General features: G+C 50.1%; 2 protein-coding genes across 2 annotated transcripts in view; one reads left to right on the forward strand and one right to left on the reverse strand.

The window, feature by feature from the left end:
* Window positions 1–1499: 1499 nt before the first annotated feature.
* Window positions 1500–7162, forward strand: ISL2 (ISL LIM homeobox 2). Its single transcript, XM_004611756.3, has 6 exons — window positions 1500–1557; window positions 2393–2582; window positions 2842–3104; window positions 4899–5182; window positions 6000–6167; window positions 6563–7162. The coding sequence occupies exons 1-6, from the start codon at window positions 1500–1502 to the stop codon at window positions 6677–6679; spliced, it is 1080 nt and encodes a 359-aa protein (XP_004611813.1). The 3' UTR covers window positions 6680–7162.
* A 6327-nt stretch (window positions 7163–13489) lies between these two features.
* Window positions 13490–24033, reverse strand: part of SCAPER (S-phase cyclin A associated protein in the ER) — a 363121-nt gene continuing 352577 nt past the window's right edge. The window contains exons 30-32 of the mRNA XM_055130600.1: window positions 18867–19058; window positions 16383–16434; window positions 13490–13925 (exon numbers count right to left, since the gene is read on the reverse strand). Of these exons, the coding sequence (XP_054986575.1) occupies window positions 13822–13925; window positions 16383–16434; window positions 18867–19058 (348 nt within the window). The 3' untranslated portion in view covers window positions 13490–13821. The remainder of the gene's footprint in view (window positions 13926–16382; window positions 16435–18866; window positions 19059–24033) is intronic.

The raw sequence follows: 24033 nt of genomic DNA on the forward strand, positions 1-24033 counted from the left end.
CCCTTCTCCCCCCCACCACCTCAAAGCCGCTGCGCGCGCTCTGACCACATCCTTGTCCCACCCGGGTCAGCAGCACCGAGCGCCAGCTTGATGCGAGCAGCTTTAGGTTTTAGCGTAAGAGCAGCCGCGCCCGGGGCGCACAGGCCCGCGGAAACGCCCCCTGGCTCGCGCCTGGGATTCGGGTGGAGACGTTCTATTCCCCCGCGCGCACCAGGTTCTCGGTATACCTTTTAATGGGTGTACAAACAGCCACCACGGCCGGGTAAATATTATTTATAATTCATGGGGGCAGTGTTTGAACCCTTTCAAGCAAACCCACATCGAGTTCTTTGAAAGAAATCCTGCCCGAGAAGCCGCGGATTTTCTAAGCACCAACAAATCTGCAGCGCAGTGAGTGCATTAACCCCTTGGAGCCACTTTGTTTTCTGATTTGCCTTCGCAGTGGGTTGGTGAAACGAAACACACGCGTTGATCTATTCAAAATCCTTTGCTCTGAAAATGGGATGCCTCTCCACAGCCCCCAGCAGTGTTCGCAGAAAGAGCTTTGCTAGAAAGAGGGGGAGGCAGGGTCAGATTATCCCGCCCCCACCCCACTGCCCACCCGCAGCCACGCGCCCCCAATTGCACAAGTCAAGGCTCGAATCGGGATCCGGGGAGCGTCTTAGAATTCTGTGTGCTCGCACCTACCTAGCGTTCCGATTGGAATAAGTTTTCCACAGCGGGCGGGTGGGGAAGTCTAGGGAGAGTTTATCCAAACCTCCGTGGTCGTTCTCTAGCACCTTTTCTCTAGCTTGGACCCTGATAACAAAGGCGCATGGTGGTGGGCGCAACAGCGATGGTCGTGCTCAAAGGAACCTCTTACCCAAGAGAGTGGATTGACTAGTAGTAGTTTTGTTTGGAAAGAATGGAGCTTTGAAATAAAATCCTTTACACTCCCCAGCTACCCAGTTATCTATCTATCCATCATCCTGCTCGGGAGCGCCTGGGGAGACCTTCCCGAAATCTTAAGAGGAAGTTCAGAGCCTGCAGCAACCGCGGAGCCAGCTAGGCGGTGACGCAAAATCCAGCCGGGATTGCCCGATCCCAAGCTGGAGAGATCCTAGTAGATTTCGGGGGAGGGGGCTGCTCTCCATTGTTCACTCAGGGCCAATCAGAGTTTGTCCATTTCCTTCCAACCAATCCCTGGTTCCCACCCTCCAACCTCCCCCCCCACCGCAGCCTTCCCGGGGGCCCCCCTCCTTAAGCCCATCCAGCCCCCGGGTCCCCACCCTTTCCCTCTCATCCTCGGGAGTTCTGGGGAAGCTTCGTGACGCCACAGGTCCCGCCCCCAGCTTCGGCCCCGGGCGAGTGCGTGCTGACGTCATGCTGCGTGCGGACCGGTGCGGAATCGCTCCTTCAACTCCGCGGGGCAGGAGTTAGTTAGCAAAGAGCCGAGGCTGGGCGCGCGACCCTCCTCCTTCTGCCTCTGGCCACACACTTTGCGCACATCTCTTTCCTGCATGGTGGACATTATTTTTCATTATCCTTTTCTGGGTGCTATGGGGGATCATTCCAAGAGTAAGTCTTTCTCGGTGTGGGTGTGGGTGTGTATCTGTGTTTGCTTAATATGCAAAATTTCTGATGCAGAAGAATGTTTAGCGGATTCTACAAGTGGCTTGTATATGACAGGACACCAGGAAAGGACAAACAAAACGAATGCATTTCTTTCTCCTACAGGACCTCTTGTCCGCGGACATCCTGTTGTGTTAATTTCTAGTTTAACCCGATTTCTCAAGCCTGCTAGGCTGACCTCGGGCTGTGAAATCTGCTTCTGTTTTGCGCTAAGGCAATTAGGTTTGATTTAGAGATGTGAGGGTTTTTTTTGGTTTGTTTGTTTGCTGGTCTTTCGGTCTTTGAAATACGGACGGTTTCTCCAGCGCGATCTGGAGTACTTAAGCTAAGAAAGGGCAGAGAGGATGAATGATGAAGGCCGATGTGGTGTCTATGTTGGAAGAGGAGGGAGTCGCTGTGCGGAGTGTGTGAGCGGAAATGCCAGAACATAGCCGTTCAGTAGCGATGCGGCGGCGCCCGCAGTGCTTAATTGTCTATTCTTCTCACCAACATGTTAGCTTTAAGGTTACCCGTTTTACCGATAAAATAACTATGCCCAAGATAATATAACAGAAAAAAATTGGGGGGGCTAGAGACAAAATACCTTAGCAAAATTATAAGATGGGGCTGGGGGATTGTTTTCAATTTTCTGCACCTTTAAAAAGCCCAGTTACCTTTTCTTTGCTGTCGCAGTTCTTGAAAGAGAGCGAGCGGGCTTGGCTTGGGGCTAGAGTGTCTGCAGCCATCAGGGGCGCTCGGTACAAGCCAGGCCTGACCCGGGCCCCGCGTCCTTCTCCCGCAGAGAAGCCCGGGACGGCCATGTGCGTGGGCTGCGGGAGTCAGATCCACGACCAGTTCATTCTGCGGGTGTCGCCCGACCTAGAGTGGCATGCGGCCTGCCTCAAATGCGCCGAGTGCAGCCAGTACCTGGATGAGACATGCACGTGCTTCGTGAGAGACGGGAAGACCTACTGCAAGCGGGACTATGTCAGGTGAGGCCCGCGGGAGCCCGCTGGGCCCGGGGCTCATGGGGGAAGGCGCACCCACCCGGGGGCCGAGGCGGGGAAGAAGGCCGCCCCGACCCCACGAGGCCCCGGGAATCCCGCGGAGGAGGGCCGACTCCGCAGGCTTCCCCCTTACCCCCAACGGCCCTCTAGCTTCCCGGGAGCGCGTTCTGGCCGGGAGCGGGGAGTCGTGGGGAAAGCCAGGCCGGCCGCCGCCCCGAGCTGATGCGCCTCGGGCCCCCCGCAGGCTGTTCGGCATCAAGTGCGCCAAGTGCCAGGTGGGCTTCAGCAGCAGCGACCTGGTGATGCGGGCGCGGGACAGCGTGTACCACATCGAGTGTTTTCGCTGCTCCGTGTGCAGCCGCCAGCTGCTGCCGGGCGACGAGTTCTCGCTGCGGGAGCACGAGTTGCTGTGCCGCGCCGACCACGGCCTTCTGCTGGAGCGCGCTGCGGCCGGCAGTCCGCGCAGCCCCGGGCCGCTCCCGGGCGCCCGAGGCCTGCATTTGCCAGGTAAGCCCCGCGCCGGACCCCGCGCCGCTCGCGCGTGGCAATGCGTGTGCCCCGGGGATGCTGGGGAAAAATGCTTGTGTTACTACGAAAATTTGTCACTGGCGCGGTATCGCGCATCTTGCCCGGGATGGTGTTCTGCGGTGTGTGAGTTATTCAATGGGGTGCTGGGAACACGGCTGCAGTCCCGTGTGCGAGGAGAAAACTGTGCGTGTGTGTGTGTGTGTGTGGTGATGGTGGTGTTGGGGGACCCACTGCAAGTAGTGCGGTGATCCTGGATGTGCGGGGCTCTGAGATGGAGGGCGAATGATAAGACGATTCTGAAGTGGTTTCTATCTGGGGACTTATACTGGGAGATTCCAGCAAGATGTGTAATTGCCGGAGAGGAAGGAGCCTTTGGCCTGCGGGTATGTGTAAGAATGACAGTGCTCATCCTCCTCGGAATTGTTTGGCCTGCTCCGAAGCCCACCGGTAAAGACAGCGTGGCTGACCTGTTCCCCCCAAAAGAATCAGTGTCTCTGTGTTTGGAAGTCTCTTGGAGGAACAGCTGAGCCCATTGCCTCTCTGGGAGGAATCGCAGGGTAGTGGGGAACTCAGGGAACCTCTGCACCCTGATCAGGAGAGCCCAGATCAGGGCCTGTGAGTTGGAGATAGGGCTGAGTGTAGGGAGGGTGGAGGGACGGTCGCCTGGAGGGTTAGCTCCATGCACATAACCACTGACTGAAGCATCATCCCTGGACCAGATGAGCCTCAGGTGCCTTCCCAGTGTCCTTGTGGGGCTCCCAGGGCCTTTGCTCCTCCGGGTGTTTCCTCCCCTATAGGGAGAGGAAACTGGGCTGGATGTGGACGATAGAACAAATTCAGAGAACAGATGGGCTATTTGTAAATATTTATCCAGGCTGAGAATTGCCTGGAAGGGGACACAAATGGAAACTGTGCAGCTTCTATCCGAGGGGTGAAACCTAGTTCCATGGAGTGTGACACAGAGAGGAGGGAAGTTGGTGTTGTTTGCACTCAGCTCTGGCAGATTGAAGGGGTTCCATTTTGTTTGTTGTCGTTGGAGAGTTCTGGGGCTGCCAGAATCAGACCCCGTTTCTCCTCCGGGGTGGAAAGAAACGGAGGCTAATAGAGGAGAATGCCAGCAGTTGCATGGGGACCCTGAGGGTGGGTGGCCCCTTTCCTGAAGCCTGATAGGGGCATCCAGGGTGCGAGTCCCCAGGACAAATAGGAAGAAATTGTTTCAGACCTGGAGGCCATTTGCGTCCAGGACCTAGAACACAAGGGGTGGGGGGGCTTGCAAAGAGGGGTAAGGGCCCTCAAGGCTGGGGTAGTGGGAGACCAGCTTCCCCCCACCCCCAAAGAGTGTGAAGCCCCAGGTCCCAGTCTGGGGCATTTTCCCCTTGCAGAGACGCCTTTATTTCCCTCTATAACTCTGAATACTCTGGGAGAGCTGACCTGGCCCGGCGGGTCTGGAGGGTTGAGATGGCGTTCGCGGGAGCTGTCTGGCTTCACAGCACCTAACATCCCTCTGGCACCTAATATCCCCACGTCCCTCTGGCATGCCTCCGTTGGGAATTCCTGTAGGGAAGTAGGGGACCCCCATGAGGAAGGGCTAAACAGGCATATCTCGGTCTGGTCCGGGTGGGGCGAACCAAAGGGAAGAGAGACTAACAATGAGACGAAATCAAGGGAATACTGAAAGAAACGAAATCAGGGCCCTTAGAAGGACTCAGCCTCCCGGCGGCCCCGAGTTCCTCCCTTTCCACTCCGCTTTCCACTCCGCTCCTGTCCTCGCAGACCCCGGGTCCGGCCGGCAGCCCTCCCTGCGCCCGCACGTGCACAAACAGACAGAGAAGACAACCCGTGTCCGGACCGTGCTCAACGAGAAGCAGCTGCACACTCTGCGGACTTGCTACGCAGCCAACCCACGGCCTGACGCGCTCATGAAGGAGCAGTTGGTGGAGATGACCGGCCTGAGCCCGCGGGTCATCCGAGTCTGGTTCCAGAACAAGCGCTGCAAGGACAAGAAGAAATCCATCCTCATGAAACAGCTGCAGCAGCAGCAACACAATGACAAGACGGTGAGGGAGTTGGCGCCGGCCGAGCCACTCGGCTGGGGTTTGGAATTCCTGTTGCAGAAATCGGCCTGCGCTCTGCCGGAGGTGCCAGAGAGAGCCGGGCCACTGGGGACTGGGCTTGGAAAAGGGGATTCTGCAAAAAAAAAAAAAAGTGCATGCCTCTGAGCTAGGGTGGGCTGGGGTTTTAGGCTCACTAAAATTCTCCTATCTGAGATCAGGTCGCCCTGTCCTAGTAGCACCCTTGAGTTGGGAATCCAGGGTGCAGCTCAGAGCCTGTGGTGGGAAGCTTGCGGAGCCCCTCAAGTTTGGGCGGGTTGCATTTTTCTTTCCTTGTGATTCGTTTTTATTTTAGGGGGGAGTGTTGGTGGGCTCACCCAGAGCAGTGCTCAGAGCTTATTTGTGGTTCTGCACACAAAAATTACTCCTGGAGGGTTCAGTGACCAAAGGGGATACTGAAGACCCAACTGGCTTGGTGAACAAGGCTAGGGACCTACCCGCTGTACAATCTTTCAAACCACTCTGCGTGGTTCATTTTCAATGCTTTGCCTCTGCATACCTGGTGGAGATGTGCATGCAGGCCCCCAGAGCTCCCTTTCCTGTTGGCTCCCAGTAATGAGCCAAGTTCTGGAGCCCAGCAGGGGTATCCTCACATATGTGTGTGGGGAGATAGGCTGTGTGTGTGTGGGGGGGGGCAATGGCAGGGAGAAAGAAGGGTAGCTCAGTCCTGCCCTCTCCTCTCTGGCTCCAAATCTCACTGTGAAGGCAGGATATGCAAAACCAGCCTTGAGCATCCCCTGACCACCCCGTGTTTGTCCCGCAGAGCCTCCAAGGACTGACCGGCACGCCCCTGGTGGCCGGCAGCCCCATTCGCCACGAGAGCGCAGTGCAGGGCAGCGCGGTGGAGGTGCAGACTTACCAGCCACCTTGGAAAGCGCTCAGCGAGTTTGCGCTGCAGAGCGACCTGGACCAACCCGCCTTCCAACAGCTGGTGAGCCCTGTGCTTCCTATCCATCCTCAGGGAGAGTGTGGGAGTGGGAAGCTAGCCAGGTATCCAAGGTAGGAACTTGGGGGCTGGGGGCAAGAAGGGGGTCTCCTGTGATAAAGACAGAACAGCTTCTGGCAATGGTGGTAGTGGCTGCAACCAACCCCCAGATCATACTTCCCTCTAAGCGCTTGCAGGGAGAGGTGGGGGATTAAAGGATCCTGCCCCAACACTAATAGCCCGGGGCACAGGAAGCCAAGCTCATTTCTCCGCGGGCCTTGCTCCAAGCGGGCGGCCTGTCCCCAAGGGGCACCCTGGTCCGAGAGCGGGTTGCCAGTGAGCTCTCCCTCCAGCCAGCCTCAAGCACGCCAACTCCCATCCCGGTAACTCTGCCGCCCCAGGTCTCCTTCTCCGAGTCTGGCTCTCTGGGCAACTCCTCCGGCAGCGACGTGACCTCCCTGTCCTCGCAGCTCCCGGATACCCCCAACAGCATGGTGCCGAGCCCCGTGGAGACGTGAGGGGAACCCTTCCTCTCCCCGCCAGCCCGCGGACCTCGCATGCTCCCTGCATGAGACGCACCCAAGCTCAGGCCATTCCAGCTCCGAAAGCTCTCTCGCCTTTGTAATTATAATTATTATTATTATTTAAAGAGAGAAAGAGAGGACTGAGAGAAGCGGTCAGGACCGCCCAAAGCAACCAGGACACAACCTGCGTTCACCAGACTGGAGAGGCGGCTCCGAGGACCTTTATTTTTTCAGAACCAGAACTTGGGATTTCCTAGCGTTAGCTCTGCCCCTTCCTCTCCCTCGCCCTTCCGCCCCACGTCCCCAAGTCGACGTGGAAAAACACGCGGGGTCTACCGTGCGCCCTGCTCCCGCTCCGCGCTCCCAGCGGGCGGCTCCGCCCGGGCTCTAGCCGGGAAGAGGATCGGGACCACCCAAAGAACAGACGCTCGCTTCCCCCAAAGCGCATGATTGCCGGGAAAATAAGTAGAAACGAGACTTTCCTTGAACATGTTTTAAATTATCAGTCGACGGAGGACAAGAGTGTGTGAGCCTTTGCCGAACAAACAAACGTAAGTTATTGTTATTTATTGCGAGAACGGCCAGGTCATAGTGGGACGAATATTTTGATCTTAATAAAAAGAAAAGAAAAGAAAAGAAAAAGATGATAACCCGATGCGAGGCCGCTCCTGTGTGCTATCGGCGCAGCGGGCGGGCCGGAGGGCCCGCAAGAGAAAGCCCGTCGGGGCTTATTTCTACTACAACCCTCACAGTGCGGACCTGGCCCCGCGCGCGCTGCTCGTGCCCGCGCCCCGCGAGCCCGGGGCCAGTGTGCTGCGCGCGGCAGGGGCGGGCCCGACGGGGATTGGGCGCCTCTCAAGATGGGGCGGGGCCTGCCCTGGGCGCAGCGGAGTGATGCGCGCGAGTTCGCTTGGCTCCGGGGCCCGGGCGCGCGCTCCTTCCAGCCGGGGCTGGCGGGGGGCGGCGGGGCGGGGCGACCCCGTTTGGGCGGGAAACCTGCGCCGCTTGGGTGTCTGCCTCACCGCTGGCTCCAGCCATTGCTCAGGCTCGCCAGGTCGCGACTGTTGTTGGCTCCTGTCCTTGCCTCGTTCCCCCGCGCCCCTCCAAGAGTCGCAACCCCGCGCTCCGTTTGCTACCGGTGCACGCGGGTCCTCTCGCCCTTGCAACGCCCGGCTCGGATCCCTGCCCCCAGGTGTCACTCCTGCCATCCGGGGGCCCAACAGCGAAGTCAGTCCGCGGACCCCTGCGCAGACATTGGGGCGACCCCGGCCAGATCCGACGGTCGGGACGGGCTCGTTCTCGGCGCTGTCCCCAGAGTGGATGCGCGACGTGATCAATCTCGCTGTATTTATTAATTCCCCCCGTCTAGACAGAGGAGAAGGCCGGGCGGCGGCTTCTTATCTGCATTTGGCATCACCTGCAAGCGATACACTGAAGGAGCCACAACAAGCCCCCGCTAGGATCTCGGCAGCCGGGGAAAAATAAGTCCACCCAGAACCAGTCTGGCGTGTCCTTGGTTTATTTTCTTTCCAGACCCGAAAAGCAAGAGGCGGGGGATGGCCCTGGTGGGAGAGGGCTGGGAATGGCCCCTGGATATACCGTGCCCAGGTCACTTGGTGTGACATTTCAAACCCCTGCGACTTGTTTTCTTGAAAACTGGCTTTAGTGATCGCAGGAAATAACCGAGAGATACCGAATCTCCAGCAGGCCCCCGGGCAAGCACAAAAACCGGGAGGCTCAGGTTTTACCCTTGACAAATATTTAACCCTTTGGCAACCTGGGAGTCCTTTTCCCAGCGCAGCCCTAGCCTGAGAATGGGCTGCTAGCCTTCTGCCAGTCAATCCGCGACTCTTGCAGAAAACTTTGCATTGAGTTTCCAGTCCCACTTCTCTCGAATAAAAGGAAACACAAGTACCTTCTCCTTTGTCCAGGATTTGTTTTGAAAAAGGGTGTTGCCTGGAGTTGGAGGGAATTCAGGTGGGACTAAGGGAACTTCACCTCGGTCTAAGAGACTAGCTAAAAGGAATAAATGCTTTCTGAGATAGCCTTGGTTGCGGGGAGGCCAGAAGCCAGGAGGTTTTTCAGCAGAGGCAGTGGCAGGATTCCCTTCTGCCGGACACCGCCTGCGACTGTGGCAAGTAGTGAAAGAAAATGGAAGGAGGTGAGGGAAATGAGCCACATTTCTATTTTACTTCGTGAAAGTCCGGGGTAATGCTAGCGCACTTACTTAAGGAAGAATCTTTTCGTTCTTTGGGATTTGGGAAATGGTGCTGCAAACCTAGAGATAAGGGAAGGCATAGGTGGGGCTAATGAGGACCAGCTTTACCTCTCAATTGGCCAGAAATGGTTTTAATCATCAGGGTTAGGTTCTTGGAGGCTTGGTCCCTTAACTTAGACCATTCCCTTCCCCACAAAAATATAGATATTTCTTTTAATCTCCTGACTTGCCTTTGAGTAGGGAGCTAAATGTCCATGAAATTTTCAGACTTATCTGGACTACTGCATTTTGTTGTGATTTTGGAGGAAATCACAGGTTTTTGAAAACAATTTCATCAGTGGTTTTAATTAGCCCTGAAGTTTACTTTTAACAGGCTTATTTCAATTTAAAAATAATTTATTTTAGGGCCTGAGAGATAGCATGTGGACAAACCCAGATCCATTCTAGCACAGTATATTGTTCTCTGAGCACTGCCAGGAGTGATCCCTGAGCAGAGCCAGGTGTAAGCCTCAATCCCCACTGGGTGTGGCCTCAAAACAAAAAAAAAATTTTTAGTGTTGTGAATGGGAATGCTCACCTAATTGTAGCTCCTTTTCCCACCCAGCACAGGGTTTTGTGGGTCACGCCAATGGCCAATGATGCTCTGCACTCAGAAATTACTCCTGGTGGTGCTCAAAGAACCATATGGAATGTAGGGATTAAACCCCATTGGCCGCATGCAAGGCAAACACCCTACCTGCTGTACTATCACTCTGGCCTCACATTCATCTCTGCACATCATTCATAAATCAAAAACCTAGCTTCTCTTTTTAGTATTTAATGGAGTGTGTTTATTTTTGAATATTGGAAAATTAAGTAGTAACTATTAAGTAAAAGTAACTATTAAAAAGTCTGCATCTGTCTTTTTACCCTGTAAAGCATCACATGCTCTTCTTCTGTAGTTGGTTGCCATCCATCCAAAAGCTAGCATCATTTCCATCTGGGTTTTCGGGGAAAGAAGGGAATGACTTTGAAGCCTTATTAGAATGGTCCCTAGTGAGGTGTCAAATCTACGGTTGGTTAGTTACATTAATAAATATCAGTTTTACTGGTTCCCAGGTCGTCTTTAAACATCTTCTGTGATACTGCAGGGATTTCCTTGTAAATTAAATTACCTGTAACAATGGTGTTGTATTTTATGTTCACTGAACTTTTAAAGAGAGATACCCCGCTGTGTAGTAAAAAGGCAGTTCAATAAAAAAGGCCATAGGTGGAAAATGAGTTAGTTATTTAACTAGATTCACTTTAGAATAAGATTTTCTCCAGTGACTTATCTAATAATTTGGAAAGCCCTGTCTAATTGAAGCAGGAAAGGGATTCCCAGAGATGGAAACGTTTATGGTTATTATACTACAAAATTTAATACACATTGAAAGGCTGCATAATTCTGGGAAATTCAGAGTCCCTGTGGCAGCATTCCCACCAAACTTTAATATTTAATGGGTTGTGGAACAGAAATCAACCTTTAAGTTCGGAATATGGAATAGTTTAAAGTTCATTTCCCCCCATCTTCACTCCCTCCCCTTTCCCAGTCTGCAAATTCTGGGTTTAAATGAGACATTGTCTACGACCGACTGTACTCTAGAAAATGTGAGCTTTGGCCACTGATGTCTAGGGCAAAGCATACATTACTACACAGAGTTAGCTGAGTTTTCCCATACAAGAGTTTACCAAGAGTAAGAGAATTAGATGAATAGCAGCATGCTAGAGAGAGGAAACAATGAATGAATAATAAACTCTTTGCAGAGAAGTTCCCAATGGGGCCATGATAAAAGCAGGAAATTCAGAGTTTATTAAGCTGATGTAGGGAAGATTAGAGGCTTTTAAATATGGGTCTGATTGATGTAAAGGTAAACTTTCCTCAAGATAGTGGGATCCAGTGCAATGATGAGGACTGTGTGACCAATTACAGAGTAGCACCTTGTTGATGGAAACTGTGCATGGAAAAGGCAGATAAATGGTCCTAGACGGAGTCTAGGAATAGGCAAGAGAGGGGACTTGAGAAAAATCTTTATGGGCATCCAGATGTGGAGTCGAGTGGGGAGTGGCTATTTGGTGCAGGCAGGATGGGACAGAGCCATCTTGACAGTGGCTCGGAATGCTAGGTGGGTTCAGCCTGTGGGGTGGGGGGGGGGCACCTCCTGGTCAAGAAGATCAGCAGCTGGTGGGAGAGTGAGTCAAGGAGGGACTCGAGAGGAATTCAGGAAGAATGAGTGATGGCATCTCAGAAAGCTGGGTCTTTAACAAAGGCGGTTTGACAGAAGACAGGAGACCACCGGGTTGGAATAGGGAGGCTGGAACTGAAATCCCTTTCTAGATCACTAAGGCCCCCACATTGAGAAGGCTTGGCAAGGGGTGCTGGAAGACAGGAACCAGGTGTTTCCCCTTGCTGCGCTGGGGTGGGAAGGTGGGAATCGCAGGGGCGGCAAAAACCTAGACCCAGGTTCCTTAATCTAGGAGTTAGGATTCCGAGTTCGAGGTCACAGCGCCCCCCGAAGGCCAGGACTCGGACTCGGCAGGAAGTGACCGCTGCGACGTCCTGTTGGGAGTCTGGGGAGAACTTCTGAGACTCTGGGCTGAGGTCTAGAACAAGAACATCACCGGGGGCGACGCCACGCTGTGTTCACATTCCGAGATTGGCGGGCCTTGGCAGACACTTTATCCCATCATCCCAGACCCACCCAGGTGACTCCAACTCTAGGCTAGAAAACCCGAACCAAACTGCCGTCACCTTACAGGTTCGCGGCGGCCGTTCTTTCTCTGGGCTCAGGTGGTCCACCTGTGGCCCCGGGAGTCAGGATGCAGTTCCCGCAGGCGGAGAGAGTGGGTGGCATTGATTCCCTAAAAACGGGAAAAAGTGACCCGGACCTCACTTGCGCGCCCCCCTCCCCTCGCCCCGGAGAGATGTAAACAACCGTAAAAAACAAAACAAAACAAACAAACAAAAAAAAAACAGGGAAGTTAGGACGACTGGAGCAAACCTGCTTGCTGCAGAGAGCCCGCGGACGGCCAGGCGCCCGGGCACCACCGGGGCCCGGTCCACTTCAGGGCCAACCCAGCCCGGTTGGAGCCGGGGTTCGGCTCTCTCAAACCCGCGCCCCTCTCGAGCCACTTCGATTAAATGTTTAATTGTGAATTCTGGTATGGGTTTCTGGGCGGTTAATCACAGTTGGCTCAATTATTTATGGCTTTTGGGCAAATTTCCGACCAAGATAAGAAGTCTGTTCTATTGTGAAGCGCCTTGCAGGAACTCTTATAAATATTTGATGATTCCTTTCAGCTACAAGTCTTTTTGCGTCCACGCCCCCGCTACGCGCGTGGCGAGCGGGCTTTGAGGCAGCTCTGCAGGTGGAGCGTCCCCGAAAGAGCAGGGAGTATCCCGCGAGCGGGCCGGGGATGTGTACTGTGCCCCCAGCCCCCAGATATAGAGGATCCGGGGTGCAGCCGGGGAGAGGGTGGGGGTCCCGGGTCCTGCCCGGGGTCTCCCTGGGGCGCGGTACCCCGCGCTGCGCGGCTCGAGATGTTTTTAGGTGTTTTTGCGCGTAGCGAGCGGCGGGGGTCTCCCTCCGGCTGAAGGACCCCCCGGGGTGGGAGTTCCCCAGACCCTGGAGCCCGTTTCACCAGCGCTGCAGCCCACGGCCCTGGCGCCGTGGGGGCTCAGAGCGCTGCAGGGTGGGTCCGCCTTTTTCTTTCATTTCTTTTTCTTTTTTTTTTGGTGGGGGGGGGGAGTGAGGAGGCGGGGGATTGAACTTTCTACCCTCCTCGATTTGCAAAGAAGTGAAAACTACACATTCCTTACTTAACCCAGTAGCTTTGCGAGGCTCCCTGTCCTGAGTAGGGAAGCGTGTGTTTTTCCTTAAAAAAAGACCAAGATGGGACTTGTGGAATTTTCCAGTCCCCCCCCCCCAACCCCCGGAATCTGATGTACCCAGACCCCCGCAACCCCCCGGGTTTTTCTTTTCCTCCGGTGCTGGTGCTGTCTGATACTTATCAGACAGCAGTGATTACTGATGTCACTCAATGAGCGGCTTAGCACAGGCTGCGGGCTCCAAGGGAAAAACCTAAGGGCCGAAATCAGGGTCGCCTCTCCAGAGACCCTTGGACACATTCGCCCGACACAGCGGGTAGTTTGAAACTTTTTTTTCTAAAAAAAAAATTTTGCGAGAACTGTGACTTTCCCGCCAGCTTTGTTTTCTTCCTTTCACAGTGCTCAGCAGAAGATACTCAGGGTTATTCCTGCTGGTTACTATACATCCCACCACTGATTTTAATTCAGGAGAAGAATTTCATTCAGCTCAGAACCGCTGCGCACAGCTCTCCTGGGGATGGGGAGCCGGACCAGGCAAAACGAAATGCTCTGAATTTTAAATAACCCCCAAACACATGTAATGAGAATGAAAACATGTTGTAAACACCTCATCCCAAACCTTAAAGAGCAACATTTAGAGCAAGTTAAATACGCAATTAAACTAGTTTTGGCGCTGGTGTTGATAACTTTTTTCCCCTCTTAAATTTGTTCTACCTTGACAATAAGAACAACCATTGCAAACCGAATAAGTTATTTTATTAAAGAACAACACAGACTTGCTAATTTTATGTCTAACTGCACCCCTGTTACAAACGCAAACAATATATTATCATAAAGTGGCACTTATCAAACTCCAAAATATTGTGCAGAACTGACACAAACCCAGCTTGCAGAATTAGAAAGTAGAACATTAAAGTATCTACAGACATTATAAATAGTGCAAAGTATATACCATATCTACAGTGCAGAGGGGAGAGTATAAACATAAGAAAATGAGCTTAAGAATGAAGGTTTGTTTGAACAATTTAAAATATTAACAAAGGTACTCAAATACAGAACCAACCCAAACATTTATTTTTTCTCTTTTTTTAAGAAAAACTGCCGTGCCTCTTCCCAGGCCCGCTGAGGAAATCGGTTTGCAAGCTCAAGATAGTCTTGGGAGCCAAGGCATTTTCCTGAGAGGGAAAAAAGAAAAGAGTTCAATTAAAAAGAGTTAACATTTTTTTTTGAGGGTTAAGAAATACAAAGATGTTTTCTGAGTACAAAATGGAGACATGCACTTCAAATAAACCATAATAGCTTTACGCAAACAAAGTTACCGACCTCTCTCTGTAGATAAAAAAATTTGTGCCTCTACGATATTGAAACCCTACGTATAACACTATAAAAAATACTATTTTAGGAGAAAAAATAGTAAGTAGGGTGAACCAGATAAAAAGGCAGGCAGATACTCTCTCCTGAAGTCTGGAAAAGGTAAATTTGGATGTATAGTTGGCTTTTGTTTCTAAAGGATTCTCTTTAATTAAAACATGATTTAGTTTATTACACATAGCCAAGGGAGCTTTATTGGCCATTCCTGGAGGCCAAGCAGTGGGCCTCAGAGCTGGGCCGTCATCAAGTCGCTGAAAGCCAGATTATTCCTGGGTAATAAGAGAGTGGGGTGAGTGGGAGCTGCCATCCACTGAGGACTCAGAGGTTCACCTGTGCAGGGAACTCAAACCACTGGAGACATTTTATGGGGACTTAATATCAGTAAAAGGGAAACATGTTCATGGTGCGAACTGGCAACTTAGACTTTTTTGTTTTGGGGCCATACCTGGCAGTGCTCAGGGCCTACTTCTGACTGTGCTCAGGGGTCACTCCTAGTGGGCCTCGGTCAACCATATAGGGTGCCAGGAATTGAACCTGGGTTGGCCGTGTGCACGGCAAGTGCCCTGCCTGCTATACTATCCCTCTGGCCCCTAAATTTTTTTAAAAAATTTTCTTAATCAAGTGAGCCAGGAAAGTAAGGGCTCGCCATTTGCTGTTTGTGACTCAACTCAAGCCGTTCTCTGTAAGTGGGAAAAGTGTGAACTTCAGATGAGATAATTTTCTTGGAAGAAAGGAGTGAAATCCCCACAGGCAGAGGGAGCCCCTGGGACTCTGTCTGTCATCTCTGCAGCTGCGACTTACCCTTACAGACAAGGGAAAAAGAACAGGGGGCTGAAGAGATAATACAGTGGGTCAGGCACTTGCCTTGCATGTCTCTGATCCGGGTTTAACTCCAGGTACCATGTATGGTTCCCTGAACCTGCTGGGAGTGGCCCCCACACAAAGAATATCTATTGTTCTCAGTGGCAAAAACATAATAATAGATAAAGCTGTTCAATTAAAAATAAACACATTTGAAAGATTCTTCTAGGAATTTCTATATACTTTAAAATAAAGTTGTATGCGGATAGCAATAAATTAAAATAAAATATATGATAATTTCTGGATCACCTATAATAACTTAAAAGGCTCTGTGTGTGTGTGTGTGTGTGTGTTTTGTGTGTGTGTGTGTCTGTGTCTGATGTACGTGACTAAGTCAGGGCAGAACCGAACCTGTATGTAAATTCTGGCTCAGGAAAATGGGTTGCTGTCTGGGATGATGGCTGGCGTTTCTAAAGAGGACACAACTTTCTGTTTACTTCTTGAATATCAGACTCAAGAAAACTGGGCATTCCCCCCAGACCATTGTTACAGCTTTAATTAGAGGCTCCTCTGTGAACTTTTCAGCACCTGCACAGTGTAGACAACTATGGGCATAAGGCAGAGTCCACGGTCAGGGCTATGTGGAGTGTGCCCCAGAGGGTCTCTGCTGGGTGCAGGCCTCTGACTGGCCACTTTAAAGACTATCACACTAATGGAAGAATTGGGAGGGGGAAGTCTGGATTAGGGACTCATTAATCAGAGATGCTGTCAAGACAGGCAGACAAAGAGCGACTTGTACTTCTGTTATAGGCTGAGTCGTAGAATATTTAAAAAATGAAAATTAAACTTTAAAAGTCGACATCTCCAACTCTGATCATAAAAAACTCCTCAGCAAAAACAACAGGAAGAACAAAAACTTGGAAATCTCCGCCCCCGAAAGCTGCTAAAAGAGACTTTTTCTCTTTTTGTTTTTCATTTTCAATTTTAAAAAGTTGTGTATACCGAGTTTAAAAGAACTATATGCCTCCATCTCTGATGATTTTTATTTTTTTTCTGATGATTTTAATCTGAAGGTAGATTAAACCTATGTGACTTCAGCATTTACCTGAGTTATATAGGCCGGTATTAATGATCTGATTGTCTTCTGCACTATAAAGTTGCTCTTTTTGTAATTGTTTCAACATTCATATCTTCCGTGAGGTGAGTATAAATTACATAAAGAGGTTTTGTGCTTTTAAGTAGATTTCTTTGTATATTCTGATACACTCTGGCTTCAGGACAAAATGATTCTATTACTGAACCATACGTGGCATTTAAATCTCAATGACCTACGATGGTGTAGTAAGCTGATGTCTTTAATAGTTACAGACTGGGGGGATTTCGGTGGGGGAAGGAGAAATTAGTCCGCTCAGCTAACAAATGTGACGGTTCTGTGACAGCTCATTTCAAAAGAGACGTACCTTTTGGCTGGTAAGACTGGTTATCTGCTTGCCCCGGTGTCTGGGCAAAATCCTGCATGAGACAAGAAAGTATTTTTATTCCAGCATTATGACGGGAGAAATCTGTCGAGGGTGGCTTAAAAAGTGTTTCTGAATTCTGCTACAAGTATTTTTGCGTGATTTGGGATTCAAATATAGAAGCTGAAGAAACGGGATGTTATATAGTCAAGGTTCTAATATGTTTGAGTCCAAGAATAATAACTTTTAAACATTATAAAGTATCATCAGGGTCAGGGTTATAACCTTCTTTGGAAACTGCAACTTAATTTTATATCTAACAGACTGTAAATACTTTAGCCAACTTTACTGTTCTAAAATACTGGTTTGAACATTTTTTCAAAAAAGTATAACAGTGAAAGCCCCTATACATTCTGTAGCTAATCTTAAGTCTGGTCATTTTACTTTCACATGCAATACAAAAACAATACACATAATATGTAAATCAGAAGATGTAATATATAAATAAGAAGGTGAAGACAAATTACCAACTAATATTTTACATATAATTTTTAGTGATTTTTGACAACCTAACATCTGGGGTCCTGGAACTGTTTTGTAACTAAAATCCAATGCATTCCTTTGAGTACAATTTTAAAAGGGAAAAAAAATGAATTTTATTCCACAAATCTCACATGCTGTCCCAAATAAGTGTTATAAGAAATTTCAAGAGTACTTACAAAATTTGCATTGAAATGTATGTTAAATGTGCACTACACTTATATCACAGTTAAATATGAGAAGATTATGAACTACTAGGAGATCAACACCAAATAAAAGCAATAGACAATTTCTTCACTTTAGATTTGGATAGCATTAGTATTTTTAGAAGTAAATGTAATGGACTACATTGGGACAGATGCAGAGTCATTTTTGTCAACTTTCACTGTCTCTCCTCACACCATAAACAACTACACAGCATCTCCCTGGCAGTTCCTTTCCCCTTTCCTGCCTTACTCCCCCCGCCCCCCCCCACTGTACTTAACATCTGACATTTTATTTGTTTTGCTTATCTGCTTGTTTTTTGTCTGAATTTTGCCATTTTAATGAAGATATCTGTAAAGGTATACTATATTTATTTATTTTTGCTATTTTCAATCTTGTTACAATCATTGCTTTATTCCTAACACCTAGAGCAGCGCCAGCATTCCCTCAGACCCTTGAAAAGTTCCCTGTTGCTCCCAGAACTTCGGTAAAAACGGGGGAAGGACAAAAATCTAAAAAATATTTTACATGTTGAGCAAAAGAAAGATGTGACTTTAAAAGAGCCACAATCTTAAAATTCTCTTAAGGATGTCCTCCATTTAATCTTAAGGCTCCAAAGAATAGATGAAGCACCCTAAATGTTTCAGGAGGTAACATGTGTTATGTAAGACTTCTCCAAGGACTGTGGCCCACCGTAAATCTGAGTGTTTTGGAAAATATTATTAAGAAAATAGAACCTGGGTTCTAAAAGAATAACTATACTGAAAAGAAAACATTTCTGAACATAATAAATCTGCTTGTGCTGACTGGATGATAGAGGACAGTTTTTTAAAAGTAAACTATTAGTTGAAGACAAAGGTGAAGAAAAACTGGTGGTGGTGGTGGTGCGGTGGCGGCGGGGTGGGGGGGCACTTCTCAGCGATCCTACCAGCTAGGCACAAAAGCACCCCTCAATGGTGTTCTGTGTATTCGAAGAAGACAGTCCTAACTCGAAGAGTTTTGCTTTCTGTTTCATTATTATGAACAAAAACAGTGTCTATTACTCACATGTACATCATGGAGCAAAAACACATTGGTTTCATGGTGAAATATTTAAAAAACTAGCAAACAGTGATTTACAATAGGAGGGGGAAGAAATCACAGGATTAGTTACAAGCAAATGTTAATGAACAGTCAGCCTGATTTTTCTATTGTCGGTTGACTGAGTTAATTTAAACGTGGACATTTTGCTTTGCGTGGCTTCGGCACCGAGCCTGGTATCAGCCCTGCAGAATTTAACTATACTTAGAAGTTCTCAATTGTTAGAAAAAAGCCACGTAAAATGTTTTCGGTTTGCACATGGAAAAGTGCCATTTATGTGAATCAAATAGATGGAAGTTTTGATGGTCTTAAGCATTTATGATCTATTTCCTATCTCTAAAGTAAAAGCGAGATGAATGTAACACTTAAAACCTTAAGGAAGTCCTACCGTCTTTGAGGGGCATTTCTCTAGTTTAGGTTTACTATTTCATTCAAAGGGGACATTTCCTTTTCTTGAAATCCTCCAAGTAGTCGTTCACAGCCCTCCAACCCTAGTTCTTAACTCCCCTGGTAATTGGAACTTCACTCTTCAAAGACAGAAACGTGAAATTTTTTTTTTTTTAAAAGGGAGTGTGGATGGCAAGAATCCACAGCAGGCTTACTTTTACTTTTCCATAGCTTGCACCCAAAGCCAGAGAGCACTAAGCTGAACGCAGACGGTACCTGAATGAACGTGGCCAGTAAAACACAGCTCATCTCCTGCTCCAGGATGATCTTGTTCTGGCGGTTGTCGTAACAGGCAGCGATAAGCGAAGGGAACAGCACTTTGATCAGGCGGGGGTCGCTGAAATACTGGAAGGGCAGCTGACAGAGCTTCTGCAGCAGTGTGGGGTGGCGGCCGGACTGGACGATAACCTGCCAGAGAAAAGGAGCCCCCAGGTCAACCGCCTGCTCTGTGCCACCCGGGTCCACCTCCACCCCCTCCCACGTTGTCCCCCAGAAACACGAGAACAATCAGGAGGAAAGAAAGACTCCCAACTCCTTATTGGAGCTGAAAGGATTAGGTTCCGAAGGGACCGGAAAGCAAGCAATCCCATTTTCTAACTTAAGAGAAGTTTCCAGAAGCTCGCTTAGTCGTTTTAAAAAAAATTATAACCCAGAATAAAAGGCACCGCTGCTGCGCATGGAGAGAAGGATGCCCATGAAATGGATTTAGGTGCCCCCGCTGCCTCAAACCACAGGCCGAGTTCCTTAAAGCCTCCCCTGCAAAGAGCTCCCTCTTTCTCCCCTGACCACCCCACTGGGCCCTGCCTTAGTCCTCCTGAGTCTCGCTGCTGGGCGGTCCTACACCCAGGTAGCTCCAGCCCAAAGGCAGCTCGTGTGCAGCCACATCTAATTCCATCAGCCCTCAATAGGAAAGGGGTGTTGGTGGGGGGTGGCCTGGGAGGGGAGTGGGGAAGGGCTCCAGACGTCCCTTCCAGCGCTCCAGACCCCTTATCTATGCTCCCATCGATGCCATTGAGTCTAAAAAGGAGAATTGTTTAGATAAATGAGACTGTTGTCTTGGAGCAGTCTAGGTTTACAACTGTGTACATTTTAAGAAATGGGGGCACGCAATTAATGGGTTTGCAGGGAAGCCCTCCTAATTTACTCCCCAGGACCACATGATACACTAAGACATGTCCAAATCAGATCTGTTTCAAGTAACCACGATCAGGCCGCTCTAATATGAAAGAGATGGGTGACCCGAAGCTTACTTCTGGGCATAGGAGGAAGCGCAGAGAAGATTAGAAACACTGTAAAATCTAAGGTCAGGACTGTAAATTGTACTTGGGGAAAACCCCCACCATTTTACAGGTACACACCCAGACAGGACTGCATTCAAATTAAAACCAGAAGGACAGAGTGAAACAGCAGAGGCAGGAGAAACATAAATTACAGGGATTTACAAGTTTTCAAAGTACTTTTAACAATACTTTAAGAACACACTCTCAGATGATAATGCAGTTTGGTTTAAGAACAAAATCAACAAAGTAATAGTTCACATATTTTAGTTCAATAGCTAAAATGACATCAAAAACCTTGAGAGAATGTTGATAGGGACTTGTTAATACCTTCAAATCCAGCAGGAATTTTAAAGACTCGCAGTGTGACAATTCAACGCACGGCCATGTGCTGCCATTTCTGACACTGGATGAGAAAAATATGCCCATCATCTGCTCTTTTGATGAAGCCCTTACTTAAATTTTTTTTTTAATTATTTGCTACAAATTTGGTAGCAAAGTCCAATCATGGCCATGTCAGAATACAAAATAATACCATTATCATGTGTCTCTTTCCCGCTCTGGACAAAAAATTATGAACAACTGTCTTTTCTTTGGGACTTCATTATTAAAATGCAATGGTTGGGGCTGGGGGGATAGTACACTGGGTATGGTGCTTGCTTACCATGCAGCTGACCTGGGTTCAATCCCCAAGCACCCCATATGGTCTCCAGAGGCCCCTGAGTGATCCCTGAGCACAGAGCCAAAAGCCCTGAGCACTGCCAGGTGTGGCCCAAAAACCAAGAAAGAAAGTAAAAAAGCTATTGCTGGTCGAGTCACAGATTGAAAAGCTATTAAAGTGGTGAGAGGCTGGCGCAGGCACGCTCGACATTCACTCAGAGACAGCAACGCCTGGTTCCTGGAGAAGAAGCACAGCTCAGGGGCGCTAAAGCCGCACTTTCTCCCGACGACGGATTCCTGACCTCACCGGGTGAGGCAGGGGCAAGGCTCCTTGGGGGGGGGGCTGGGGCTCAGTCCCCCAGGAGCAGAAAAAGCTGAGTTTATAGAGGTTATCAGCCTAGTAGTGAGATGACCGGCTAGAGGTCCCTGCTTTGAAGTCCCTGGCCCTGCAACAGATATGCATGATGCAGGCAGGCGGGTTACCTGGGGGCATACAGTTCTAGCCCCAGGACCACCCAGCACCTGGAACAGGACACAGCCAGATTACAGGGGTGGTGAGAGCCACCTACCCTGCTGGCTGCGAGCCAGAGAGGGCCACCTAGTCAGCACTGTCCTTTGAACCCCACGGCAGGCACTGGGGGGGATCCCAGGTTAGGAGGTCCAGGAAGGAGGCCGCTGACAGCACTCAAACTCAGCCCACGACTGGGTGATTCAGGTGGGTTCATGGCACAGAAAGGGGAAGGTGGCAGCTGCCCATCCTGGGGCTCGGGGGAAAGTGGCTCCCCAGGCCACTTTCCGGGGAGGCTCTGAGGCTGCAGGGAAGCTGATGACAGGCCTCATCTCATCACTTTTTTGAAAGCCTGAGCATCTCAGTGTCACCCTGGTGGGCTTGAGCACCCCAAATCAGTGGAAAGGCAGCAGAGGCAGCTGGGGTTGCCACAGTCTAACAGAATAAAAGGCCTGTGTGTCCTGAGGGAAGTCTCTTCCACAGGCTGCATACAGCTGCCCGAAGGAGCTGTAGACCACTGAGGGCTGGTCGGCCACTCTGGCCCAGGCAAAAGCTGGGATGATTCATAAGGTGGGGCCTGGATCGAGGCCTCGTGGCAGACCCGAGTTCAATCCTGGACACCCCATATGGTTCCCTGAGCTCTGCCAGGAGTGATTCCTGAGGACACAGCCATGAGTAAGCCCCGAATACCACAAGGTATGGTCCCCTCAAAACCAAAATCGTAGGGTGGGCATCACTCGGAGCCCAGCCCAGCCACTGGCTTCTTCTTTCAGGCCAAAGCCAGCACCCAGAGGCTTCCCACAGAGCCCCGACTCTTCTGAGCAGGGTACGGGGTGAGGGAGGGGCTGGGCTTCCAGCTGCATTTGCGGTGGAGGCAGAAGCTAGGGAGTGGTTGTGGGCCGCAGTACCGTGAGAACCTGCCTCTCAAATGTGATGCTCGCCTCTGGATGCTGAGCACGGCTCAGAGGAAACTGAGTGAGTGTCCTGCAATGTCCAGGCGAAGACAGACTGACACTGACCTCGCCACGTGCTATTCAGTGCGAGTCTCAGAGGGACGAGTTAGTGAGTCTGGACCCTGCTTTGACGCCTCACCCCCAGCTGCTTGAGGATATTGCTCACTCGCTCTGGATTTCACAGTGGTGAGTTGTTTTAGTGTTGGGGGAGCACGCCCCGCAGTGCTCAGGGCCTACTTCTGGTTCTGTGCTCAGGGATCACTCCTGAGTGGTTTGGGAGACCAGATGTGGTGTCGGGGATGAAACTGGGTGCCTTGCCTGCTTTACTATCAGGCACTGAATTAAAAAAAAAAATCCTTATTGAGGTATTGACATTACTGTTAATACTGGCTTCATGCATACGGCATTCCAACACCACACCAGCCACCAGAGTATACCTACCTCCCTCCTCCAACGTCCCAAAGGTGCCTCCACTCCAGTGCAACCCCCCTCACCCCACTCTGCATACACACACCCACACACTCACTTCTGTGGAACCAACTCTAGTTCTGTGGCCTATGGCCATTTGTTGGTCCCTTACTGTGTGTGTTTAAATGCCACATATGATAGGACATTCTGTACCTATTCCCTTCCTCCAACCGACTTCACTAGATTCAGTATTTTTTTTTAATTAACTTTTTATTGGTGTACCCCCCCCACACACACACCCTATATCCTTGAACCTATCAACAAATGCAGGGAAGAAAATGTATTTCATAAATTTAGAAAATTTGAAATTTAGAAGATTTAGAAATTTTAAGAAATTTTAGAAAATGTGAGGCTTGGACTAAAGCAACGGTACAGTCGGTAGGGCTCTTGCCTTGCACGTGGCCAACCTGGGTTCGATCCCCAGCATCCCATACTGTGTTCTGAGGACCGTCAGGAGTAATTCTGAGTGCAGAGTCAGGAGTAAGCCCTGAGCATCGCTGGGTTTGGCCCCCAGACAAAAACAAACAAAAGGAAATGTGACGCAACTGGCAGTGTGTGCTCTAGCTCCATGGAAAGAGGGCGGGGAGGACCCAAATGTGGGCTTTGCCAAGAATTTCGGAGCAGAGAAGTCGCCCTGTCCTCCGGCAATGAGGCCAGCTGGCTCCACTCCTTGTGGTTTCTACCAAGAGAAGCTAAAGGGGTGCGCTGGCCTGAGAGAGGGGGAGCTGGACCCTGTGTTACCGGGCACCTCCTGTGTGGGATGCTAGAGCAGCACCCGAAAATGAAGAGGGTCCCTTCCCCAAACCCTCTAGTGAGGTTGCAATGCATTGGGGAGAGAGACCACCCCCAAGCTCTTAGGCTGTACAAAGCAGTGGGAAGGTCAAGGAGCCTGGTCCGTGGGTGAGGTGGCAGCGAGGGCCAGTTGCCCCTGACTGGTGAACACGGAAGCTCTTCCGGGAAGGGTCGCTGCGCCTGCGTGATTGCATGGGATCTGGGCCCGGGGAGCCCTGAGTGCATCTCACCTCAAGCATCTCCTAAAAGCTCCGGGTGGGGCCAGAGGGGATCAGGGTGAGTCAGAAGAAGAGGGGCAGACACAGAGTGATCTCTCTCTGACGTATAGGGTCTAAAGACGCAGGGCCAGGGAACAACAAAGGGCCCAAAGCAACGGAATCTGAGAAGTCGTCTATAGAACTGAGCTTACCAGGGTGTAGGGGGGGCTCGGGGGAGGGGGGCTGAACTGGGAAAACCCTGAGACGATAGTGGAGGGAAAAGGACAGGCCGGTGGGTGTTGGAATGTCGTGTGCACGCAATCCTGCCACTGACAGTGCTGTAAATCATGGAACTTAAATAAAAACGGAAACAAGAAGCTCTAACTCTGAGTGTAGTCAACAGGGGGAACCATCCAATAGCAGAATTTTGGACTGGGTGGGTGGGGAACCCAACAATTTTATCCTCAGCACAGCAATACCCAATTCTTTTTTTTTTTTTTTAATTTTTGTTTGCTGGAGCGATAACAC

The sequence above is a fragment of the Sorex araneus genome, chromosome 3 (assembly GCF_027595985.1).
Source record: "Sorex araneus isolate mSorAra2 chromosome 3, mSorAra2.pri, whole genome shotgun sequence".
Classification (NCBI taxonomy): domain Eukaryota; kingdom Metazoa; phylum Chordata; class Mammalia; order Eulipotyphla; family Soricidae; genus Sorex; species Sorex araneus.